This window comes from Canis lupus, chromosome 13 (genome assembly GCF_048164855.1).
Source record: "Canis lupus baileyi chromosome 13, mCanLup2.hap1, whole genome shotgun sequence".
Lineage (NCBI taxonomy): Eukaryota > Metazoa > Chordata > Mammalia > Carnivora > Canidae > Canis > Canis lupus.
This window is the reverse complement of record NC_132850.1, coordinates 19,326,441-19,346,322: the sequence shown is the minus strand read 5'-3', so window position 1 is coordinate 19,346,322 and position 19,882 is coordinate 19,326,441. Positions and strand designations below refer to the sequence as shown.

General features: G+C 48.0%; 1 protein-coding gene and 1 long non-coding RNA gene across 8 annotated transcripts; one reads left to right on the top strand and one right to left on the bottom strand.

Moving 5' to 3' along the window:
• Positions 1 to 23: 23 nt before the first annotated feature.
• Positions 24 to 5,866, bottom strand: METTL17 (methyltransferase like 17). 2 transcript variants are annotated; one of them, XM_072772705.1, is made up of 14 exons: positions 5,766 to 5,866; positions 5,506 to 5,659; positions 5,276 to 5,410; positions 4,142 to 4,223; positions 3,817 to 3,898; positions 3,405 to 3,478; positions 2,853 to 2,947; positions 2,430 to 2,500; positions 2,127 to 2,234; positions 1,789 to 1,857; positions 1,099 to 1,149; positions 767 to 859; positions 348 to 535; positions 24 to 273 (listed from the first exon to the last, which is right to left on the bottom strand). In XM_072772705.1, exons 1-14 carry the CDS (start codon positions 5,853 to 5,855, stop codon positions 150 to 152), a joined length of 1,416 nt encoding a protein of 471 aa, XP_072628806.1. In that variant the 5' UTR covers positions 5,856 to 5,866; the 3' UTR covers positions 24 to 149. The 2 variants fall into 2 exon arrangements, with proteins under 2 accessions (XP_072628806.1, XP_072628807.1); XM_072772706.1 differs by having other exon boundaries at positions 352 to 535.
• Positions 5,549 to 18,615, top strand: LOC140602744 (uncharacterized). Of its 6 annotated transcripts, none has more exons than XR_012005635.1 (6): positions 5,549 to 5,954; positions 10,721 to 10,998; positions 14,041 to 14,156; positions 14,722 to 14,913; positions 16,347 to 16,494; positions 17,866 to 18,615. It is a non-coding gene; the product is annotated as an uncharacterized lncRNA (long non-coding RNA). The 6 variants fall into 6 exon arrangements; XR_012005633.1 differs by lacking the exons at positions 5,549 to 5,954; positions 16,347 to 16,494 and adding exons at positions 6,070 to 6,120; positions 6,882 to 7,471; XR_012005630.1 differs by lacking the exon at positions 16,347 to 16,494 and having other exon boundaries at positions 5,576 to 5,954.
• Positions 18,616 to 19,882: the final 1,267 nt, after the last annotated feature.

Below are 19,882 nucleotides of genomic sequence, written 5' to 3'. Positions count from 1 at the left end.
CCTTTTAAGAATCATGAGATCCATTTCTACGCTTTGAAAACTTTATTATTATTAAAACCTCTAAAGCGAGAACACACAGGGCTACCAGCGCTCCCACCCTGGATGCCAGGTAGCTTCAGCCTTGGCAGGCCTAAGGAAGAAAACACTTGTTACGCATCCTTGTCGACCCTCAGGGGGTCTTCAGCAGGGGACGGGGGCAGCTCCGACTCTGACGGTGTGATCACGGGTAGAAGATCTCCCCAGGAGCTGACGCGAGCACAGCGATACAAATCCCTATAGTAAAGAGAGGTCAGTGTGGGCTGCAGGGTCCTGCCAGCTGTCCCCAACTTTGGTTACAGCCTTGGTACCTGCCATGCTGGCGGGCTGTGATCACAGCGTGCTGCATGTGCCCATCTGGACAGCACAGGTGACAGTGCACGTGGCGTGGCCGTTTAAGGACAGGCTGAGTGAGACGCGGCCATCGAGGAGCTTCCTCTGGACGCCCCCGGGCAAGAATTACCATCGAGAACTTCTCCTCTTTTTGCTTCTTCTTGTTCTGAGATAAAAATATAGAGACAATTTGAAGGGAAAAGAGATGGGAAATAAAATCATGACCCCCCCTCCCCGAGTCCCTGCAGCCCTTTTCATACTCTGTAAGCCATGCACACCCAGGCCCCCAAACCTCCAGGCTCTTCGCTGACTTCCCCAGCTCTGCCTGCCTCGTACTCTTTATCATCTGCCCCCTCGGACTATTTTCTCTCTGCTGTAGGGTTCTCCGGATACATACCCAGCTGAAGGGGATGCAGTGGTAAGCCTGAGAAAAGCTACAGGCCAGAGGTTTAGAGGCTGCCAACTGGGGACAAGGAAGTTCATGTGGACACTGTGAACACGGAAAAGAACCAGAGAATCATACAACTGAAAACTCAGAGTGGCAGAGTTAAGCAGGGTGAGGGAGATGGGGGCACAGGAACCAGGGGCAGGGAGAGCGGGGAACAACCAAGACCGAGACTGGACGGGGACACAAGACAGCAGAGACTGGCTCAGCTTCACCCTCTCACTTTTCCTGGCCACAGCGGAGTTCAGGTCTTTGCGTGACGGAACGGCAGAGACAACACTCACCGGGGCAAAGACAAAGCCAGGTCGAGGGTCCAGAGGTGACTTCTCCTTCCCCTGAAATAAAAAAAATCAGGCTGGGTCTGAGGGGTGTATTCTTGTAACTCCGCGTCTGTACTCAGTAAACGGAGGCCTCCTTTAACGTTCAATTCTGATAATGACTAACTAGGCTCCTTGAGTTAAGCTGGCTGCTTCTCTAATACTCCAAACAAAGGACTTTTTCTTTGCAGGAGGAGTAAAGCAGGGACTTGGCACGTAACGTGGTGCTCTCCCTTGTCAGCAACCTCTACTTGCAGAAAGGTCCCATTGCAGGACAATTCAATTCACGATCATCCACTGGCTCACACCATCCCCAGAAGATAAGGTTCTTGGCTTAGCAATGCCCTGAGTCAGGGGTCCGCGCACTTTTTCTTTTTTTAAAGGCCCAGGGAGTAGACAAAATCAGTTTCTGTGCTGACTTGTCAACTCCACTCTTCGCAGGCCACATGGCACATACGAAGATGGGTGAGAGGCCAGATGTGCCCGCAGGCCCTGGTTGGCTAGTCACCCCCCTGCACCGTAAGGAGTGCGCGTGCTAACACCCTGAGCGTTACCCCACCACTGCAGGACTCTGAGCAGTGAGGCTCTTCGACTCGCAAGGGAGTAGGGCTAACTGGCGAGATGGTGGCGCAGGAGTGAAAGGAGAAAGAATCCTACCTTGAGGACCAGGTCCCTGGCATCCATGAGAAGGCAGTGGCCAGCTTTTGTTCCATTCTCTACCAATATCTGCTCACCAAAAAGGAGAATAAGCATAAGCCCTGAATTACACGAGGACACAAATGCTAGCAGCTCCGTGGGAACTTCGCCGAGGGAGTCGAGGGCCCTAAAGGAAAGGGCCATCCCCACAGCAGGTGGGGCTGCAGAGCCTAAAAGGGGGACGAACACACCTACGCTTGAGAACAACGGTCAAGTTCCAACGGAGACAAGAGAGAAGGAAACGCGTGAGATCCGTGAGGCTGCTTTACAACTTGAAGGGCAGAGGAATTTCAACTCACCAGAAAGTGACCTGTCTTGCGCCACAGGGTTTGGATGGTCTCAGTGCGGTCAGCCTTGCTGGGCAGTTCACTTAGGGAGAAGGCCGACACCACCACATCGAACTGGACCTGAGAACCCAGACGCGGCGCATGATGGACCTGACACTCCCCCGGCCTGGCCCTTCCGGGAGCGTCACAAACTTCCCTCCCCTCGTATTTGTTCTCTTCTATCTTCTAACACTCCAGGCTGGGTTGCAAAACTGAAATCACAGTTTTCCATCTGCCAAATTCCACATTTAAGATTCTCTGAAGGTCGTCACTTGCCTTGGGTGACACAGGGAGAAACTGCCTGAAGAAGACACCTGGAACGTGAGGCTCCCCGGACGCTGAGCCACCTGTGGAGTGAAGCAGAGGCGTGGCAGCGGTGAGTGCGTAGGTATAAAATGATGTCTCGGCAAGAAACACGCCCCCAAGGATGAAGGACGCCACTAGGGAAGGGCGAGATGCAAAAGGGTAAGCAAACTTGCAAAGGGCTGGGGAGACTGGGTCAGCTGTCCTTTCAATCCTACCCGACCCATCCACGGCCCAGCAAAGGCCTCCACCACCCTCTGCTCAGCTGTGAGCTCGCAGGAAATCAGACTCCTCTTCAGCTTTTAGCCCCCCTCCACTCCCCGGTAAAACACCCTTTCCAGTTCCTGCTCAACTCCTCCAACTTCACAAGAGCCCTTCCTTATCCTTTGTCCTCACCTCTCAGTAGCTTTTCTGCCAAATCCAACATAGCAGCTGAGCTGTCCACACACATATACTCACGGAGGCTCTGGCCCCAAGCACTGTGAGCGGCCCTGAGGTGGCAAAATATGAATCACCATTTCTCGCGACAGTGTCAGCCCTAAGAGAGCCCTCTGCCCCCAACCCCACCCCTGGGAAACAGAGTGTTAGTTTAAAGCAGTTTTCTTATTTCATTTAGGACTCCTTAAAAAAAAAAGGGCAGACTCAAAAAACGATCTGTAGGCAAAAAAAACAAACAAAAAACCAAACAAACAAAAAAAACCATCTGGTGATATGCCCTGGACTAAATTCCGTTTCTTTTTTATCTTCCTAAACATGGGTCTTTTGCTCATCAGAAGTTCCTTTAAGTTCTGGCCCTAATCCACATACCCTCTTACGTCTTACCCGATCCGAGGGACTAAACATTCTAGTTCCCTACTCTCTCCTATTCTCCCCGTCTGGTCTCCCAGTGTCTTGGGGTGTCGTACAAGGCTCTCTAGAGCTAGAAATGACAGACTGAAAGAGACTTACCAAGTGACAGAGCCGGTACCCGAGCCAAAGTCCATTAGGGTTTGGGGCTGGAACTCGGGAACTCGAGTCCGGATCTGCAGAAACACACAATACCCCACAGCAGAGTTAGCGGATGCCTCTCTACGGCCTCTCTGCATCAGGGGAGCACGGCAGGCCAGATGAGATGTGAATGTTCCTGGAGAGTCAATGGAAACACTTAATACAATGGGAACCTCCTGAAACAGTGATTTTTAGACCTTTCTTGGGTCACAAAATCCTTTCAGAGGATAAACAGAGCTGCTTTAAAAAATAAATAAATAAAAAAAAAAAAAAAAAAAAAAGTGCATGCGTTGTCCCTAGAATCATACCCCAGGAGACCACTTTATGCATAAAGGAAGCGATGGTTAAGGGTTGGAAGCTGAGGGGCTTTCACCTCATGGAACGCCCTGGAGACCGCTGCAAAGCCGCCATCCAGTCTTGCCGCCATATATACCAGGCTCAGTCTCTCATTGTAGCTGCCAGAAAAACCAGAGAGTCACAGCCACCAGGGAATAACGCCCATCCCACAGGCATGAAATCTCTAGAGAGGGGAGAACTCTTACTCCCGGGGCTGAGTACTCTCACTCCTTGGAAGGTAGGGGTCCTGAGCTACACACCGGGCAGGCCTCCCAGACGTGGACTGTGTCTCTGTGCTACCCCAGTCTCCAGCTAAAGACAAGATTTCTTTCCCCTTCTGTAGCCTTTCTAGTCCACCTTACGTCAGTTCTTGCCAATGGTAGGTAGTTCTGCGCAGGGTTTGCAGCACGGCTTGGCGAAGCCTCTCCTCTGCCGGGGGGACGTCTAGGGTGAGAACAAGAATCCACGGTGGGGACCGGGGACGCACAGGGCTCAGATCCAACAGCTGAAGATCGGCCTGCCCACGTCCTCTGCAGCTCCCATCCTGGGCAAAACCTCAAAGCTCACGAGAAGCCCAACCTAGGGGGGAAAAAAATCTCAGGTAGGAGTCACCGCGAGCACCATCACCGCCACGGCGAATCAGATGGTAGCCTGCGTCTAACAGCAGCTCGTTCATCAATACCAACCCCACCCCACAGGTTTTGTGCTCTTTTATTTTTTATAGATTTTATTTATTTATTCATGACAGAGAGAGAGAGGCAGAGACACAGGCAGAGGGAGATGCAGGCTCCATGCAGGGAGCCTGACGCTGGACTCGATCCCAGAACTCCAGGATCACGCCCTGGACCAAAGACAGGTGCTAAACTGCTGGGCCACCCGGGGATCCCCGACTTTGCGCTATTTTAAAGGGAAGTGTTGGGGATCCCCGGGTGGCCCAGCAGTTTAGCACCTGTCTTTGGTCCAGGGCGTGATCCTGGAGTCCCGGGATCGAGTCCTGCATCCAGCTCCCTGCGTGGAGCCTGCTTCTCCCTCTGCCTGTGTCTCTCATGAATAAATAAATAAAATCTTTAAAAAAATAAAGGGAAGCATCTCGAAGATTGAAGAGCATCGCGTAAGCACGGTATTCTGTGGATTTTCTCCGGGCTGTGGCGTCTCCGACGTTCCGAGAGGGAAGAAAGCGGGGCCTGGAAGTCTTGGGGCTCAGGATGGCGTGGGTCTGCGGGCCGTGTCCCCCCAGCGCCTACGCTGCACCGGGTGAGGGGAGAGCGGGGAGCATGGGATGCATAAAGGCAGGTGTGTGAGATGGAGAAGCTTCACGGTCGTGAGAGCGGCTCGCTGAGCCCTGCCTGGCCTCCGGGCCCGCTAGGGAGCCGCGTTCCCGGAACACAAACGTAGGCCGTCCCGACCCGGGGCGCCCGGGAGAGGCAAGGGCAGCGGAGGACCCCGTTCGGCGGGACGCGGGCCCTCCGTGCGGCCGACTCTCCTGCAGGCCCCACCTGCGTCCTCCAGCAGCCGCTCCTCCAGGCGCCGCGCGCGCCTCTGCAGCTCCTCCGGCTCGACGGGCACACGGCGGCTCCACAGGTAGTTGCGCAGCGCCGGCACCTGCGCCTCCACGCCCGGCAGCGAGCTCTCTGCGGGTCGGGGATGCAGCGCCGTCAGCCGCGTGCCGCCGGCCCCCGCCCCCCGCTCCGCCTCGGGGCTCGCTCCGCCCCGCCCCGCCACTCACCGAGCAGCAGGGCCCGCGCCGCGGCGGCCAGCACGGGCGGCACCCGCACGCACGGCAGCTGCAGGACGCCGGGGTGCCGGCGGTGTGGCCTCCGCCCCAGGAAGCCGGAGCTGTTGTCCACCTGCGACGCGCCCGGCGCGACCCCCGCGAGCGCCTGCGGGCGGGACGGAGACGCTGACCGCGGCCGGGAGCGCCCACCCGCGGCAGCGCCGCCGTTCCTGAGCCCCGGGGTCCCTCCGGCGCGGGGAGCGGGCACTCACTCGGGACCCGGGGGCTCCGGGGGCTCCTCCGCGCCCGCGGCTACACCGGCTCAGCGTCAGCAGCGGCCGCAGTCCCCGCGCGGTCGCCATGGTGCCGGAGGCGAGCCGGAAGCGGAAATGACGAGACCTGTGACCGCGGAGCAGCGTCAGCCAATGAGAAGAGCGAGTGCTTCTGGTGGCCAATAAACGGTCGGTATCACCTCGGAGGGGATCTGCGCTCGGGTGGGGGCGGGGCCGGGCGGGCAGAGGGCGGGACCGGAGGCGGGGCCAGGATAGAGGGCGGGGCCGGGCGAGCAGAGGGCGGGGTCGGAGGCGGGGCCGGGGGCGGGGTCCGGCCCCGCTGCCCCGAGAGCAGGTGGGAGCGGGGCTGGCGGGCAGGGGGCGGGGCCGGAAGCGGGGCCAGGGTAGAAGGCGGGGCCGGGCGGGCAGAGGGCGGGGCCGTAGGCGGGGCCAGGATGGAGGGCGGGGCCGAGGTAGGAGGCGGGGCCGGGCCGGCAGTGGGCGGGTCCGGAGGCGGGGCCAGGATAGAGGGAGGTGCCGGGGTCGGAGTCCGGCCCCGCTGCCCCGAGAGCAGCTGGAAGCGGGGTGGGCGCGGGGCTGGCGGGCAGAGGGCGGGGCCGGAGGCGGGACCAGGGTAGAAGGCGGGGCCGGGCAGGCAGTGGGCGGGGCCGGAGGCGGGACCAGGGTAGAAGGTGGGGCCGGGCCGGCAGTGGGCGGGGCCAGGGTAGAAGGCGGGGCCGGAGGCGGGGCCAGGATAGAGGGCGGGTCCGGGGGCGGGGTCGGGCGCCCCGCTGCCCCGAGAGCAGCTGGAACCCGGGTGGGCGCGGGGCCCCGAGGCTCGCGTCCCGAAGTCCGGGGGTCGGATGGGCGGGCGGGGACCAGCCCCTTCCTGGGCGCCCCGGAGCCGCGCCGGACACAGGGAAACACTGCACCTGTGTTCCTAGCCTTTCTCTCTGGAAGACTCCGAAGTCTTGGGGTCCCCCTCCTGTGTGCGAACGGCGAATGCAGCTAGGGAAAGATAAGAAAAAGCAAATGGAGGCCCCCCCCCAGGATAACAAAATGATAGTCCATAGATTTTTTCTTTTTTTTTTCTTTTCCCCATGTTATTCCACATAGTACGCTGTGCGCTTGGACGAGTAGGTAACGCGCAGAAGGTTAGGTGCCCGATGCTGCGGGAAGCCCATCCACGCAGCGAGGCGTCCGGGAGACGGAGAAAGGGAGTAAATGGTTGGAGGTCACGCCCAGGATCGCAGAGCTTGTTAGATGACAATTAGATTTAAACCTGGGCAGGTTAGGGATGCCTGGGTGGCTCAGTCATTTGACGGACAGACTCGATTTCAGCTCAGGTCACCATCTCAGGGGCTGGGAGATTGCGCTTCCGGCTCAGCGCCTGAGTTGGCTTGAGATTCTCTCCCTCCCCCCTCCATGCTAAATAAATAAATAAATAAATATCTTTAAAAAAAATGAACCTGGGCAATCCAAGTCTGAGCTTTACCTTTATTATTATTATTATTTTAAAGTTTTAATTTATTTATTCATGAGAGACACAGAGAGAGGCAGAGACACAGGCAGAGGGAGAAGCAGGCTCCCTGCGGGGAACCTGATGCGGGACTCGATTCTGGGATCTTGGTATCAGGACCTGGGCCAAAGGCAGATGCTCAACCACTGAGCCACCCAGGCACCGCTGGATCTTTACCTTTAACCAGGTGCTCTACTGGAGATTGTTGGCATTTGAATGCAAATGAGCAAGTTAACTAGGAACCATAGGCCCAATGTCAATTATGATCACCATAGCAGGAGATCTAAGGAGTATTTTCATAGCTGCCTAGAGCCTAGAGCCAAGATCTGCTTCTCCACATGGGTTCAAGGGACAATTCCTTTAAACCTCATACAGGCCTCTGTTCCTGAAGAGAAACGTAGAAGAAGGAGGTTAGTGGGGCAAATTATAGGTACCGTCACTGCAGTTGATCTCAGGGCTGCTACTGGCCCCCATCCATTCTCTCCTTTAATATCCATTCTAATTTCCCCTCACCCCCCCTCTATCATGTTCTCATTCTCAGGTCTTAGTGGCTGACCTGGTATTACGACCCAAACATTCATTCCTGAGGGGTCCAAACCCTTGATAGTCCTATCTCTCTCCGGCTGAGATTGGTAAACATCCATACTCGCAGTTACGATGGAGCTTGGGAATTCTAGGAAGCACCCAAATAGATCACTTGGGTTCTACATGCATTCCTGTCTATCCCCACTGTGTAAAAGCATCCCTATCTCCTTCCTCCTGCTAAGCAGGACTATTTCACCCTGACAGTCTGGTAACTCCTCTTTTTTTTTTTTAATATTTTATTTTTAAATGATCTCTACATCCAACATGGCGCTCAAACTCGCAGCCCTGAGATCTCATGCTCTACTGGCTGAGCCAACCAGGCACTCCTGGCTATGCCGCTTCTTATCTGCTGGTCCCTGGACCCAAGAAATCCAAAGTGTCCTGGCAGCAGCTGTTGTATGTAGTTGAATGAGAACTTCAATGTGTCCCTTGGCGGGAGTGCATCCACTTTGGGTACCTGGACCTTTGGCCCTGCAGAGCTCAGAGTTACAGACATGAACGTGCAAAATTTCCCAGTGGGTCAGTGGGCGTGTTGTTAAGTGGAGCCACTCCTGCTTCTGCTTTCTGGTTGCTGAAACCGTGAATTCCTCCTGTTGAGGCCACAGTATAACCTGGAGGTCTCTGGTTTAATAAATACACGATATCCTGAAGAGGGGTACCCATCCTTTCAGAATGTTGCCTCTGAGCTGTTACTATAGCTGTGCCTTTAGGAAGCCAGTCTCCCCTCTCTTCCTTCCCTCCTTTCTCTCCCCTCCCCTCTTGCCTTCCCCTCTCTCTCCCCCTCCACCTCTTTCTTGGAGCTGGAGTGGGCCATGTCTTTTCTTTTGGTCTGAAGTAAACACCAGTCAACTCTTCTCCTTAGTCCTCTACTTTCTTGCAGAGGTGAAGTGATATTACTGAAGTATCTTCAGCAGAAATTAGTGGAGCTGTTCTGAACTGCAAGTAAATAGATTGTCATAGTTTAGCTAATTCTTGGTTATAGACCTCTGTGACTTTGGTTTTACTTATTGAGCTAGAAGAGCCATCTGGTGATCATCTTCACTGCCTTTTCATCTCTGATGTTTACCTTTTATCTTTCCCATATTTGATAAATGATTTGTCCTCACTTGACCACTGATGCAAGGTACACAGGAGGTTCCAAGCCATGGTCTTGGTGCCAAATGTGCAACGTTCCTGGTTATGACGGGCTCTTACTGAGATAGAAAGATTTTCTCTTCTTCGTTCAAACAAACCCCCAGGAGCTAGTTGGGGAACTATCTAGTCCTCATTTGTAAGGCACATGGATACTGACGTTACTGGTTATTACTTGTGATAAATAGACGACATCCTCTTTCAACCCTTTCTTCATAGATTAAAGCTCAATATTTGACATATGCTCTATAATTATTATTGCAAGCAAGGTATGTGGGGAAAGGATTTTTAAAATGCAGGCACATGTCTACTTATTCCCTACTATACATATGGCATTTAGCATACATAGTGCTTGCCACATCAAAGGCACTCAGAAATGTCAAATAAGTATTAAAGATCTAAAAATGTCCCTCTGTTGTCTTCACAAAGAGTGTATATATATCAAATATCCTTTGTTTCTTGGTGGCCATTGGGTAGTTTTTATTTTTTCAATGGAATTCCATGGGCTACATTATTTGTATTCCTCTCGTGTGGTCCTCTTTTCCTATTTAGGAACTTCTAAATGCCTTTCCTTTTGTTGTGTTTTAGACATTTTTCAGAAGGCAAAGGTTTTGTGTTATTTCTGCTTATGATGGTACTCTATGTTCTCTATTTCTATAATTAGTTTCCCACCTTTTGCCAAAGAATGTTTCTTCTGTCTTTGAAGATTGATTCTGTGTCTTGTATTTAATGTTCATTTTTGGAATCTCAGTATATTTTAGATCGATTCTCTGGGAGCCAAGTGAGATGCATTACCCTTTTTTCCCCCATGCAATTAAGGGGAAAATATCATTGTTAGCCAAATTACCAAACTCATTCAAATGTCAGATGTTTAGGTTCCCGACATTTGACTAAGCTTTGTAAACTATACTTGATACAATGTAGAAATGGTGATATAATATAAAGATATCAATAAATTCCAAAATAGGAATTTCAGGTTAGTAGGTCCTGTTAATAAGTTTGGGGACCAAGGTACATATTCAGCAGGTAGACATTGTGTATTTCCACCAGCTGGACTGTTGCTGGAATGCAATTAACATGACCCTGGTCTCAGGATGATGGTTGTCCAAGAGAGGATGAGGCCAGGAAAATTCTTAGAGTGACAGAGACTCATTAGATTGGCCAAGTTGAGTGAGAATAAAATTGTTGAATTTCCTCACTACTTACAGCCCATTGACAAGTCCTTGAAACAGGCAGAGTGACATTCCTCTAGGGACTCAGCTGCCCCACTGTTAATACTTTGCTCAGGGCAAAAGGCAATCTTAGCTCAACCCTCAGGATCCTGTAGGTCTACTTTAACATATAGATATTCCTTTGGAAGCTTCCTTTATCTCTACCCGCCCACCCCCAAGATACATGTTGGCGATCATCCCCTAAGTATAGGACCCCCCAATATACATCTGACAGGTCTCATGACTCAGGTTTTACTAGACAGTAATAAATGATCTTTACCCAACAATAGCTGGCTCCCTCAGGGTCCTAGAAACCTTGCTTCCAAAATTCCTTAGAGACTTACACCATCCCTAACCCCTCCAAACTTGAAAGTATACAATGGGCCCCTCCTCATGACCCCAGTGCAACTCCTCAAGTGCCCTGACCCTGCCTTAACAAGGGAGAGGGGGGGCTTGCTGAACTGTACCTTTTTTTTTTTCTCATCTTGGACATGTATTTTATTGTATAGAAATTTCCTGCCGAATTTGTCAAGAGATGCCTATGAGAATCTAAATTGGAGAACAGGGACAGGCAGGCCTGTCAGCTCTTCCTGCAAAACCACACAACACTGGGACAACAATTAGCCGAGCCTTAGGGTACAAGGTGATGGACCACCCAAGGTACCAAAGTTGTCTCAAAAATTCTTGGCCGTCGCCTTTGAACCCTACTGTCTTTCCTATACCATATGGTGCCCAATATGGGGCTTTGAGTCTTTTCACCTGGACTCTGAACCTCAATGCAGACTTGGTGAGTACTTTCTCTCCTCTTCCTTTACTCTCATTTCAGGGGCTTTTCAAGGAATGTAGTCTTTGTTTGTTTGTTTTTTAAAGATTTTATTTATTTGACAGAAAGAGAGCACAAGCAGGGGGAGTGGCAGGGAGAGGGAGGGGGAAAAGTTTCCTTGTGGAGCAGGAAGCCCAAAGCAGGACTCCGTTCCAGGACCCTGGTATCATGACCCAAGCCGAAGGCAGATGTTTAACCAACTGAGCCACCCAGGAGCCCCAAGGAGTACAGTCTTATTAGGACACTTTCCTGTCGATTGCTCAGGCTGTAATCCTCTAGCCCGTGGCTACTCTACAGGGAGGAGGAAGCCTGTTTTTTGGCTGGAAGTTAGTGCCTAGCTGGATTGGTAATAAGACCCAGAAATTCGATGCCCTCTCTTTATTCCTGTCCGTATACAAAGTTGTCTGGGGCACGGGATAGCCACCAAAGTCACCAGGACAGCTGCCAATCTTAAGACTCTGTGTGATGTTTCCTCCTCATTGGCCTAATGTGATTCCCCTTAGCATCCTGGCCTAGCTGCTTCTGACTGCAGGACTTCCACTGGGAGCGGGCCAAAATCAGTACCCAATGGAATTAAAACCTAACGGGGGACTGTTTCCTAGGGAAGTTGGCTGTAAGGACTACGTGTGTTGGAATGTTGCTTAGATCATGATGGATTTATCTTTACTATTTTTTGTCAATGTCTTCTACTAACTACTTAAGCTACAGAATTGGGTAATTTCCCCTTGTAAAACTCTTCTAGTGTTCTCCATGGGCTAAAAACAGGGTGCTTCAAGGCACCCAACTGTAGCCTAGGATGCGAAGAGGAGGGGGTGTGTGACACTAACATCCCTCCCACAGGGGCCTTTATCATCAGCTGTAGTCATAGGAATTTTTGTTTGAGGGACGCCTCCAGTTGCTTTGACACCAGGAACCTCTGACATATCCTACAGGTGGGATGCTACCCCAGGAGTGGCGGGGGGTGGGGGTGAGGGTGGGGGGAGATTTTCTAGGTAACGGACCTTCTCGACTTCTCTTTTCTTCAGTTCATAAGGGCTCTCCCTTGGGGGTGCCTTTTACCACACTGGAAACCATTCAGACTGCAAGACTTAGGAAAGGACTGATCTCCTGTCACATTGTGTGGCCTCAGGAGGATCTGTCAGACCTCTTCTGCAGAAAACAGGGAAGAATGTGTTTGCCTGAATGTGTCTGGCTAGTAAAGCTCCCCCTGACATATTGGATGATAATTATCTAGATAGGCTTCCTCCAGATAAACCCAAGAAGAGCACCCCCTGGATCTAACACCACCCACTCCAGATTTCCCCACTAGGGTATCTGGTAAAAAGTGACAACAGGATGGGGATCCCTGGGTGGCTCAGTGGTTGAGCATCTTCCTTTGGTCCAGGGTGTGATCCTGGAGTCCCAGGATCTAGTCCCATGTCGGGCTCCCTGCAGGGAGCCTGCTTCTCCCTCTGCCTGTGTCTCTGCCTCTCTCTCTGTGTCTCTCATGAATAATAAATAAATAAAACCTTAAAAAAATTGACAATAGGGAGGATCCAGGTGGGACATATTTGGTATTTAAACTAAGTTAAGTTTGGCGGTTTAATTAAGATAGACATCTTTAAAGTTATCAGCATTAAATATGAAACTTTTATTCTATCTAGGTTTGGTAAAGGTCAAGTAAGCTTGTGTTATCTCTGTTGCAATTTGTCAGCAAAAAATGACTTAAAATGATGGTGAATCTGCTCTGTCTCAAAGTTTTCATGGGTAATTGTTAAGATAGCTTTCAAAGTCTTTGGTAACATGAAACTTTAAAGTTTTGCTTGGATGATAAATGGGGTTAAAGTCATTGGACATCTAGGTCTTTTCCAAATAGCAGAAAGTGCTAACACATTGATTACTGGACATAGGTTTTTGTTTTTGACTTCTTGAGACATTAAGGATATTTGTGTCTGTTGGCAAACAAACATGCTTTGTGCTTATCTGATTCATAAATTTGCCATCTAAAGAGTTCTGGTGTAACAGTTCACAACTGGTTACTACTTAGTCTTCACTGGAGACTAAAGTTTCTAAGTGCAAAATTCTGCTAAATGTAATTAAGATTGATGGAAATAAGGGAAGCAACTCTGTATGCAGAAAGGTAGGAGGTATGTAAGAAAGATAATGGGAATGGAAATACATTTTTGTTGAAGGTGAGAGAAAGTGATTTTGTCCTAAATGAGACCGGTTGTTTGGAGAGAAATGGCTGCGGACAAAATCTGAATGCATAGGAAAGTTGTAGAAAATGGGAAAACTTTGGAAAGGAGTTTTATATTTGGTCAGGATGGACTAAGACTGAAATGAATGAATTTTAAAAAGATTGAAAGTCTGCTTTCCTTCTGTTAAAAGAGAGTTTTCTTGAATTGTTGGTCTGCTCTTGATTAAAAAATGTAAACAGTTGTTTTTTCTTTGCTTGCCCAGAAAAATGAGTTTCTAGGTTTTACCTTTATCAGGTCTTTGATGATCCCTAATCCTATTTAGTCATGTCAACCTTTTCTAAGGTTTTAACAAACTTCCTCAAGATTAAATCATAAACGAAGTTTTGTTGACAAATTAGGCTTGTTTATTTGGTACGTTGCATTCTGGTATAAGGTCATTGCACCACCAGATATTCTGATTATTGAAGTGTTATGTGTCACAGAAGTAGCTGAATTTCCTTGTCAATTGCATCATAATGAACTTTTAAATTGGATCATTACCAGTGTCCTCCATTTCTGAGTTCTTGTCATTTATAATGGTTCCTATTCCCTTGCAAAATGAGTTTCATCTTCAAGGAGATTCGTAAAAAGGACTTAGGACAAATACAGGTGCTTGATATCTTTAAATTCCTAAAACCGAAATGGGTAAGAATTTCCAGAACTAATTAAGAGACTACATTCAAACTGAACAAGAATTATTCACATGGGAATAAATGAATTTAAAAAAATGACTGTAGTTTTGTGACTCTTGTTTGAAACATCGATGATTCTCTAATGTTTGCTCTTCCAGATTAAGGAAACTTTCTCTTAAGATACCTATGACTTACAAAAATGTGGTAAATTATCCATTTGTGAACAAATTAAAGCATCTCTCTACCTGAACCCTCCGAAATTTAAAAGGTCTCAGTAAGTATTCTTTCTTCCATGGCAATCATAGTCATTTGCCTTCATTCAATTAAGAATCTGTCTTGCAACAGGACACCATTGGAAATATTGGCTATTTTACCAAGGTTTTGACTGGAACGTCATATTTGAGAGAGACATACATAGACTCAGATATGACAAAACAGCTTTAAGGAACTAAGGTTGACTTTATGAAACCTGGAGCCATAAATCCCATTGGAAATGTTGGCTTGACACCTTGCTTACAGAGTTCCTAGCAGCCTTACCAAGTGAGCAAAGAATGTCACTTTCTAGCAGGTACAGGAACTTCAGGATATATATTGGGGACCTCATGAAGAGGAATCCACCCAAACTTAGAGGTCTTGTAGGCAACATCTGATGGCAAATATTTGGCTTGGCTTCTGGCCTTGAGGCTAAGAGTTCAGCTTAGAGATTCCTTATAAAAATTCCGGCAAAGCAGATTTTAAAAGAATCTATATGGTCAATTGCTATTCTTGCTGAGCTTATGTAAATAATTAGGCCTATTTGTTAAAATCAGACTTTTTTTTTTTTTTTTTTTTTATGATAGTCACAGAGAGAGAGGCAGAGGGAGAAGCAGGCTCCATGCACCGGGAGCCCGACGTGGGATTCGATCCCGGGTCTCCAGGATCGCGCCCTGGGCCAAAGGCAGGCGCCAAACCGCTGCGCCACCCAGGGATCCCAAAATCAGACTTGTTTTACAAACAAATTAGCCTCGATTTGGCTATCTCTGGGAATAAAGGTAAGTTTAGAGAGAAAAATTATGTTTCAATAACACACCTTTGCAGATGTTAAATCCTAGTTCTGATTGTCTTTGAATGTCGTTTGCCTAAGCTAGACAGCTTTAGGAAAATTTTGGAGAAATTGCCACAGTAGCTCATGTATAGACAATCTTCATGCTTGTTAGTCTGTGTAGATAATAGCAAGACCCCATGGGCATATGATTATTTGAATAGCTGAAAAATGGAATAGATGCCACAACAATTGTATAACTTTAGCTTCGATCAATTCCGTAAGGCTGGGATGACAAAATTGCTCCTTAAAAGCCAGGCCATAACCTCGCTTCATGGGGTTAACTATGGGTTTGTGGAGATAATGGATGACCACACTTTATGATTAGATTGGATGATGCACTTGGGGATGCTCTTTTCTCCTGAAACAAGTCTTCTCCCACTTGTCAATGATTGTTAAGACTGGACCTCAAAGAGGGCTTCTTGATGGTTTTACCCCTTAGGCATATTTATCCTAGAAGCCACCTCTGTTGATGTATAATTGCAAACAAATGTTTTAGCCAAGCATGCAACAGCTCTCCTGGTAACAGGAGCCTCAAAGCTCACTCTGGAACAGTAATGACTGTAACGACTTCACATCAGGTCCAGAGTATCTTAGCGATCAAAGGCCAGCAATGGATGAGGGAAAGCCAGCTTATTTAATACCAGTCTATACTTATGGATATACCTCAAATAATACTTAAAACCTGTCGGATTTTAAACCCAGCTATCCTTATGCCTGGACCTGACCATTGTACCTTTATAGAGCACAACTATTCAGAGGTTATTGATTTTGTTTATTCTAGTCAACCAGATTTAGAAGATCCCCCCTTTTTAAAAGATGTTATTTATTCATTCATGAGAGACACAGAGAGGGAGGCAGAGACACAGGCAGAGGGAGAAGCAGGCTCCATGCAGGGAGCCCGATGTGGCTCGATCCCAAGACCCCGGGGGTCACGCCCTGAGCCGAAGACAGTTGCTCAACCACTGAGTCACCCAGGCATCCCAAATAAAATCTTTAAAAAAAAAAAAAAAAAAAACAAGATCAAAGCCCTAAATGACACTCAAAATTGCATTTTTCTAGTGAATACTTAAGGAACACAAATGTGTAAAGCAGTTTCACAAAATAGAGTGGGATTAGATGTTTTAACTGCTGCACAAGGTGGAAGTTGTGTTATCATAAAAAACAGAAATCAGGGTATACATTCCAGATTACTAACAAAATCTTTCTGGGTTTCTGACATGAATACTCAAATCAGTCAAATCTCTTTCCTTTAATGATTGGTTAAACTCCTGGACTGAAAATTTTTGTCAACTATCAAAGGACTCTTATTTGAGCTTTTTCTTTGTATTATTCTAATCATGTTTTGCTGTTTTCTTCCATGGCTCTCCACCTGGTGCCGAGGCTCCTTCACTGCTGTAACTTCGAGCCCACAGATAATCCTTCCCGCTCGGGAAGATCCACGCATGTGGTCTCCCTTGGCGGCTACTGCCTTTGCCTTTCCTAACTCCTATATCTCTAGGAGACCCGATGGACCAGTGTTGACCCATAGGTAGGGACATCTCTACACCCCTATTCGGCAGGAAGAAGCTACAGAAAATGAGACTTTCTAATCTCAACAACCTTAAAGATTTAAGGGTCACACTTGTTCAGGGGAGGGGCACCTGGGTGGCTCAGTCAGGTATAAATCTGCCTTTGGCTCAGGTCATGATCCCAGGGTCATCGGCTCCCTGCTTAGTGGGGGCCTGTTTCTTCATGCCACTCTCCCTGCTTGTGCTCTCTATCTCAAATGAATAAATAAAATCTTTAAAAAAAAAAAAAAGCAACAAATTTTCAGGAGGGATTGATGTGGGAAACAAAAGCAGAAGAAAAGTTATTAAATTTCTGTACTACTTACAGTCCATTGACAAGTCCTTGAAACAGGCAGAGTGACATTCCTCTAGGGACTCAGCTGCCTCTCTGTTGACACTTTGCTCAGGGCAAAAGGCAACCTTAGCTCAACCCCCAGGATCCTGTAAGTCTACTTTAACATAAATATTCCTTTGGAAGCTTCCTTTATCTCTATCCACCACCCCCCCTCCACTCCAAGATACATGCTGGCGATCATCCCCCAAGCACATGACCCCCCAAAATGCATCTGACGGGTCTCATGACTCAGGTTTTACTAGACAGTAATAAATGACCTTTTCCCGACAATAGCTGGCCCCCTCAGGGTCCTGGAAACCTTGCTTCCAAAATTTCCTTAGAGATTTACACCATCCCTAACCCCTCCCAATTTGAAAGTATATAATGGGCCCCTCCTCATGACCCCAGTGCAACTCTACCTGCCCACAGGTCCTGTCCCTGTGCTTTAATAAAATCACCTTTTTGCAGCAGAGATGTCTCAAGAATCCTTTCTTGGCCATCAGCTTCGAACCCTAATGTTTTTCCTACATCGCCCTATTTATGAGATTTCTTAAGAACAATATGATATCATAATTTGACATGGTGAGGTGAAAACCCTCTATTAAAACAAGCTCACGGGATCCCTGGGTGGCGCAGCGGTTTGGCGCCTGCCTTTGGCCCAGGGCGCGATCCTGGAGACCCGGGATCGAGTCCCACATCGGGCTCCCGGTGCATGGAGCCTGCTTCTCCCTCTGCCTGTGTCTCTGCCTCTCTCTCTCTCTCTGTGTGACTATCATAAATAAATAAATAAATAAATAAATAAATAAATAAATAAATAAATAAATAAATAAAAATAAAAAAAATAAATAAAACAAGCTCACTGCAATGGGGGATGAATCTTTAAAAAAATTTGTTTAAGTAAACAAATCATACAATGTACAATATATGCCCAGTATTCATTGACTGACATCCTTCTGATTCATTTCTATGTATCTTAGAGCTATAAGCGCTCTTCTTTTTCTTTTTTCTTTTTTTACAGATTTTGCTCATTCATTTGACAGAGATTGAGAACACAAGCAGAGTGCGAGGGAGAAGCAGGCTCCGTGCTTGGCAGGGAGCCAGATGTGGGGCTCTATCCCAGAACCTTGGGATCATGACCCAAACTGAAGACAGATCCTCAACCAACTGAGCCACTCCGGCACCCCAGCAGTCTCTTCTTGTTACTCACTTTCCATTGTTGAAGAAAAAAAAATTCACCTGAGAATGAGAAGATCTAATTAAGATAGGGAAACTGCAAGGCCCCATTAAAAAAAAAAAAAAAAAAAAAAAAAAAAAAGCTGTTTTTTTTTTCTCCCTTTCCTGTTTCTATTCTTGCAAGGACCTACACCCCTATCTTACACATGCCTAAGTGTATATCCTCCTTGTCGGGAACAAGTAGTTAATAATTTCTTTGGAGGCTTCCAGCACAGTGGAGAGCATCTGGGGAGCAACAGGCGAGAATAACCGGGCGAAGCCACATGTGTGTATTCCAGACCACTGGCCCTGGACATCTCCATCCTAAGACCCCCTGGCTCCAGGGAATAAGTGATTTATGATGCACTCCTGGTTCCTGTCCTTGTTCTGACCAGTTCCTGGCTGCTGGAGAGGACACATGCACCAGACCACAATTATCAATAAAGAGCCCAGACCCCAAGCAAAGATGAGACTTTCTCTCCTTTCCTTTCTCCGTATCCCAGATCCTCTTTCTGTGTCTGTATTCTCTCTATGTCTTCAATAAACTCTGCTCTCAGTTCTCTGCTCTTGTTTGATTTCTATCCAATGCCAAGCCAAGGACCCTCTGGGCTGGTCCTGTGGGACCCCTTCTGGGTCCTCAAACCTGGCCAACCTGCATCATAACTGGCCTTATTACTCAGTGCATGAATCAGAAACCATCCCATCTAGCAAATAGAGGGGAGCTTAGGAATCATAGGAAATGGAAGGTTTTCACAGGAAAGAGGGTGGAACAAGAAGTTATTAGCAAAAGAAAAAGAAAAAAAAAAAGGTTGTTTCAGATCAGGAAGTCCTCTGTGGATCAGGGGGTTTCATCAGGCCGATTACTGCACTAGTGCTGAAATTTCAGATTGACTGTTAAGAGGTCCTATTCCTGGGGTAAATTCAAATTAATTAAGTCTTTCTTTGCTGTTGTGGGGGGCAAATGATGACATTTTGGCCTTTTGTTCCTTTTCCTTCTCCTCCTCCTTCTCTTTTATTTTATTTAACACCATCAACTGAGAACTACAACCTGGGCTGGCCAGATGCCTTCTAGAGAACGGGGTTTCCACCAGTGGCTCCTTGTCATTAACGTAAAGGAAACCTGGGTGATGGGATGTGTACGGCTTAGAGCAGAGCCTCCTCAACAGGAGAAATAGAACACAGAGTTTTCCCTTCTGACCAAACCTGTAACAACATCTCTGTACCAGAAGACACCACTTCCTGAGTCAAGCTGGGCTGTCATCTGTGAAATCTGGCAGAAAGTGAAAAATAATGACAATTTTTATAAAATTCTGGAACAGAATGTTATTTATTTTTCTATTTTATTTATAAATTTTATTTATCCATTTTGTTTTATGCTCACTTTGAGAAAAGTTTTAGAAGAATGAAACTGCATGTAGATGAAGTCAAGCCAGCACATCATAAATTTCAGGTTTTTATCCGTAAAATATCTACCTCCATCTAGGCTGGCCCAGATCTCCTTCTATATGTTGAGGGGATCCCTGGATGGCTCAGTGATTTAGCGCCTGCCTTTGGCTCAGGGCGTGATCCTACAGTCCCAGGATCGAGTCCCACATTGGGCTCCCTGCATGGAGCCTGCTTCTCCCACTGCCTGTGTCTCTGCCTCTCTGTCTGTGTGTGTGTGTGTGTGTGTCTCATGAATAAATAAAATCTTTAAGAAAAATTAAAAAATTAAAAATATATGTTGATTAAAGAGAGTCTTGGGTTAGAAGAGCATGCATTGGGGTGCCTGGGTGGCCCAGGAGTTAAGCATTCCACTCTTGGTTTCTGCTCAGTTCTTCTTT

What these genes read in the sequence shown, in the direction of transcription:
- METTL17 (XM_072772705.1), bottom strand. Translation starts at nt 5,855, where the DNA reads ATGGCGACCGCGCGGGGACTGCGGCCGCTGCTGACGCTGAGCCGGTGT. An exon ending in TACCATTGGCAAGAACTGAC is followed by an intron (nt 3,899 to 4,141) that starts GTAAGGTGGACT and finishes TTTTTCTGGCAG; the next exon opens with CTACAATGAGAGACTGAGCC. An exon ending in GGCAGAAAAGCTACTGAGAG is followed by an intron (nt 2,501 to 2,852) that starts GTGAGGACAAAG and finishes TTCACTCCACAG; the next exon opens with GTGGCTCAGCGTCCGGGGAG.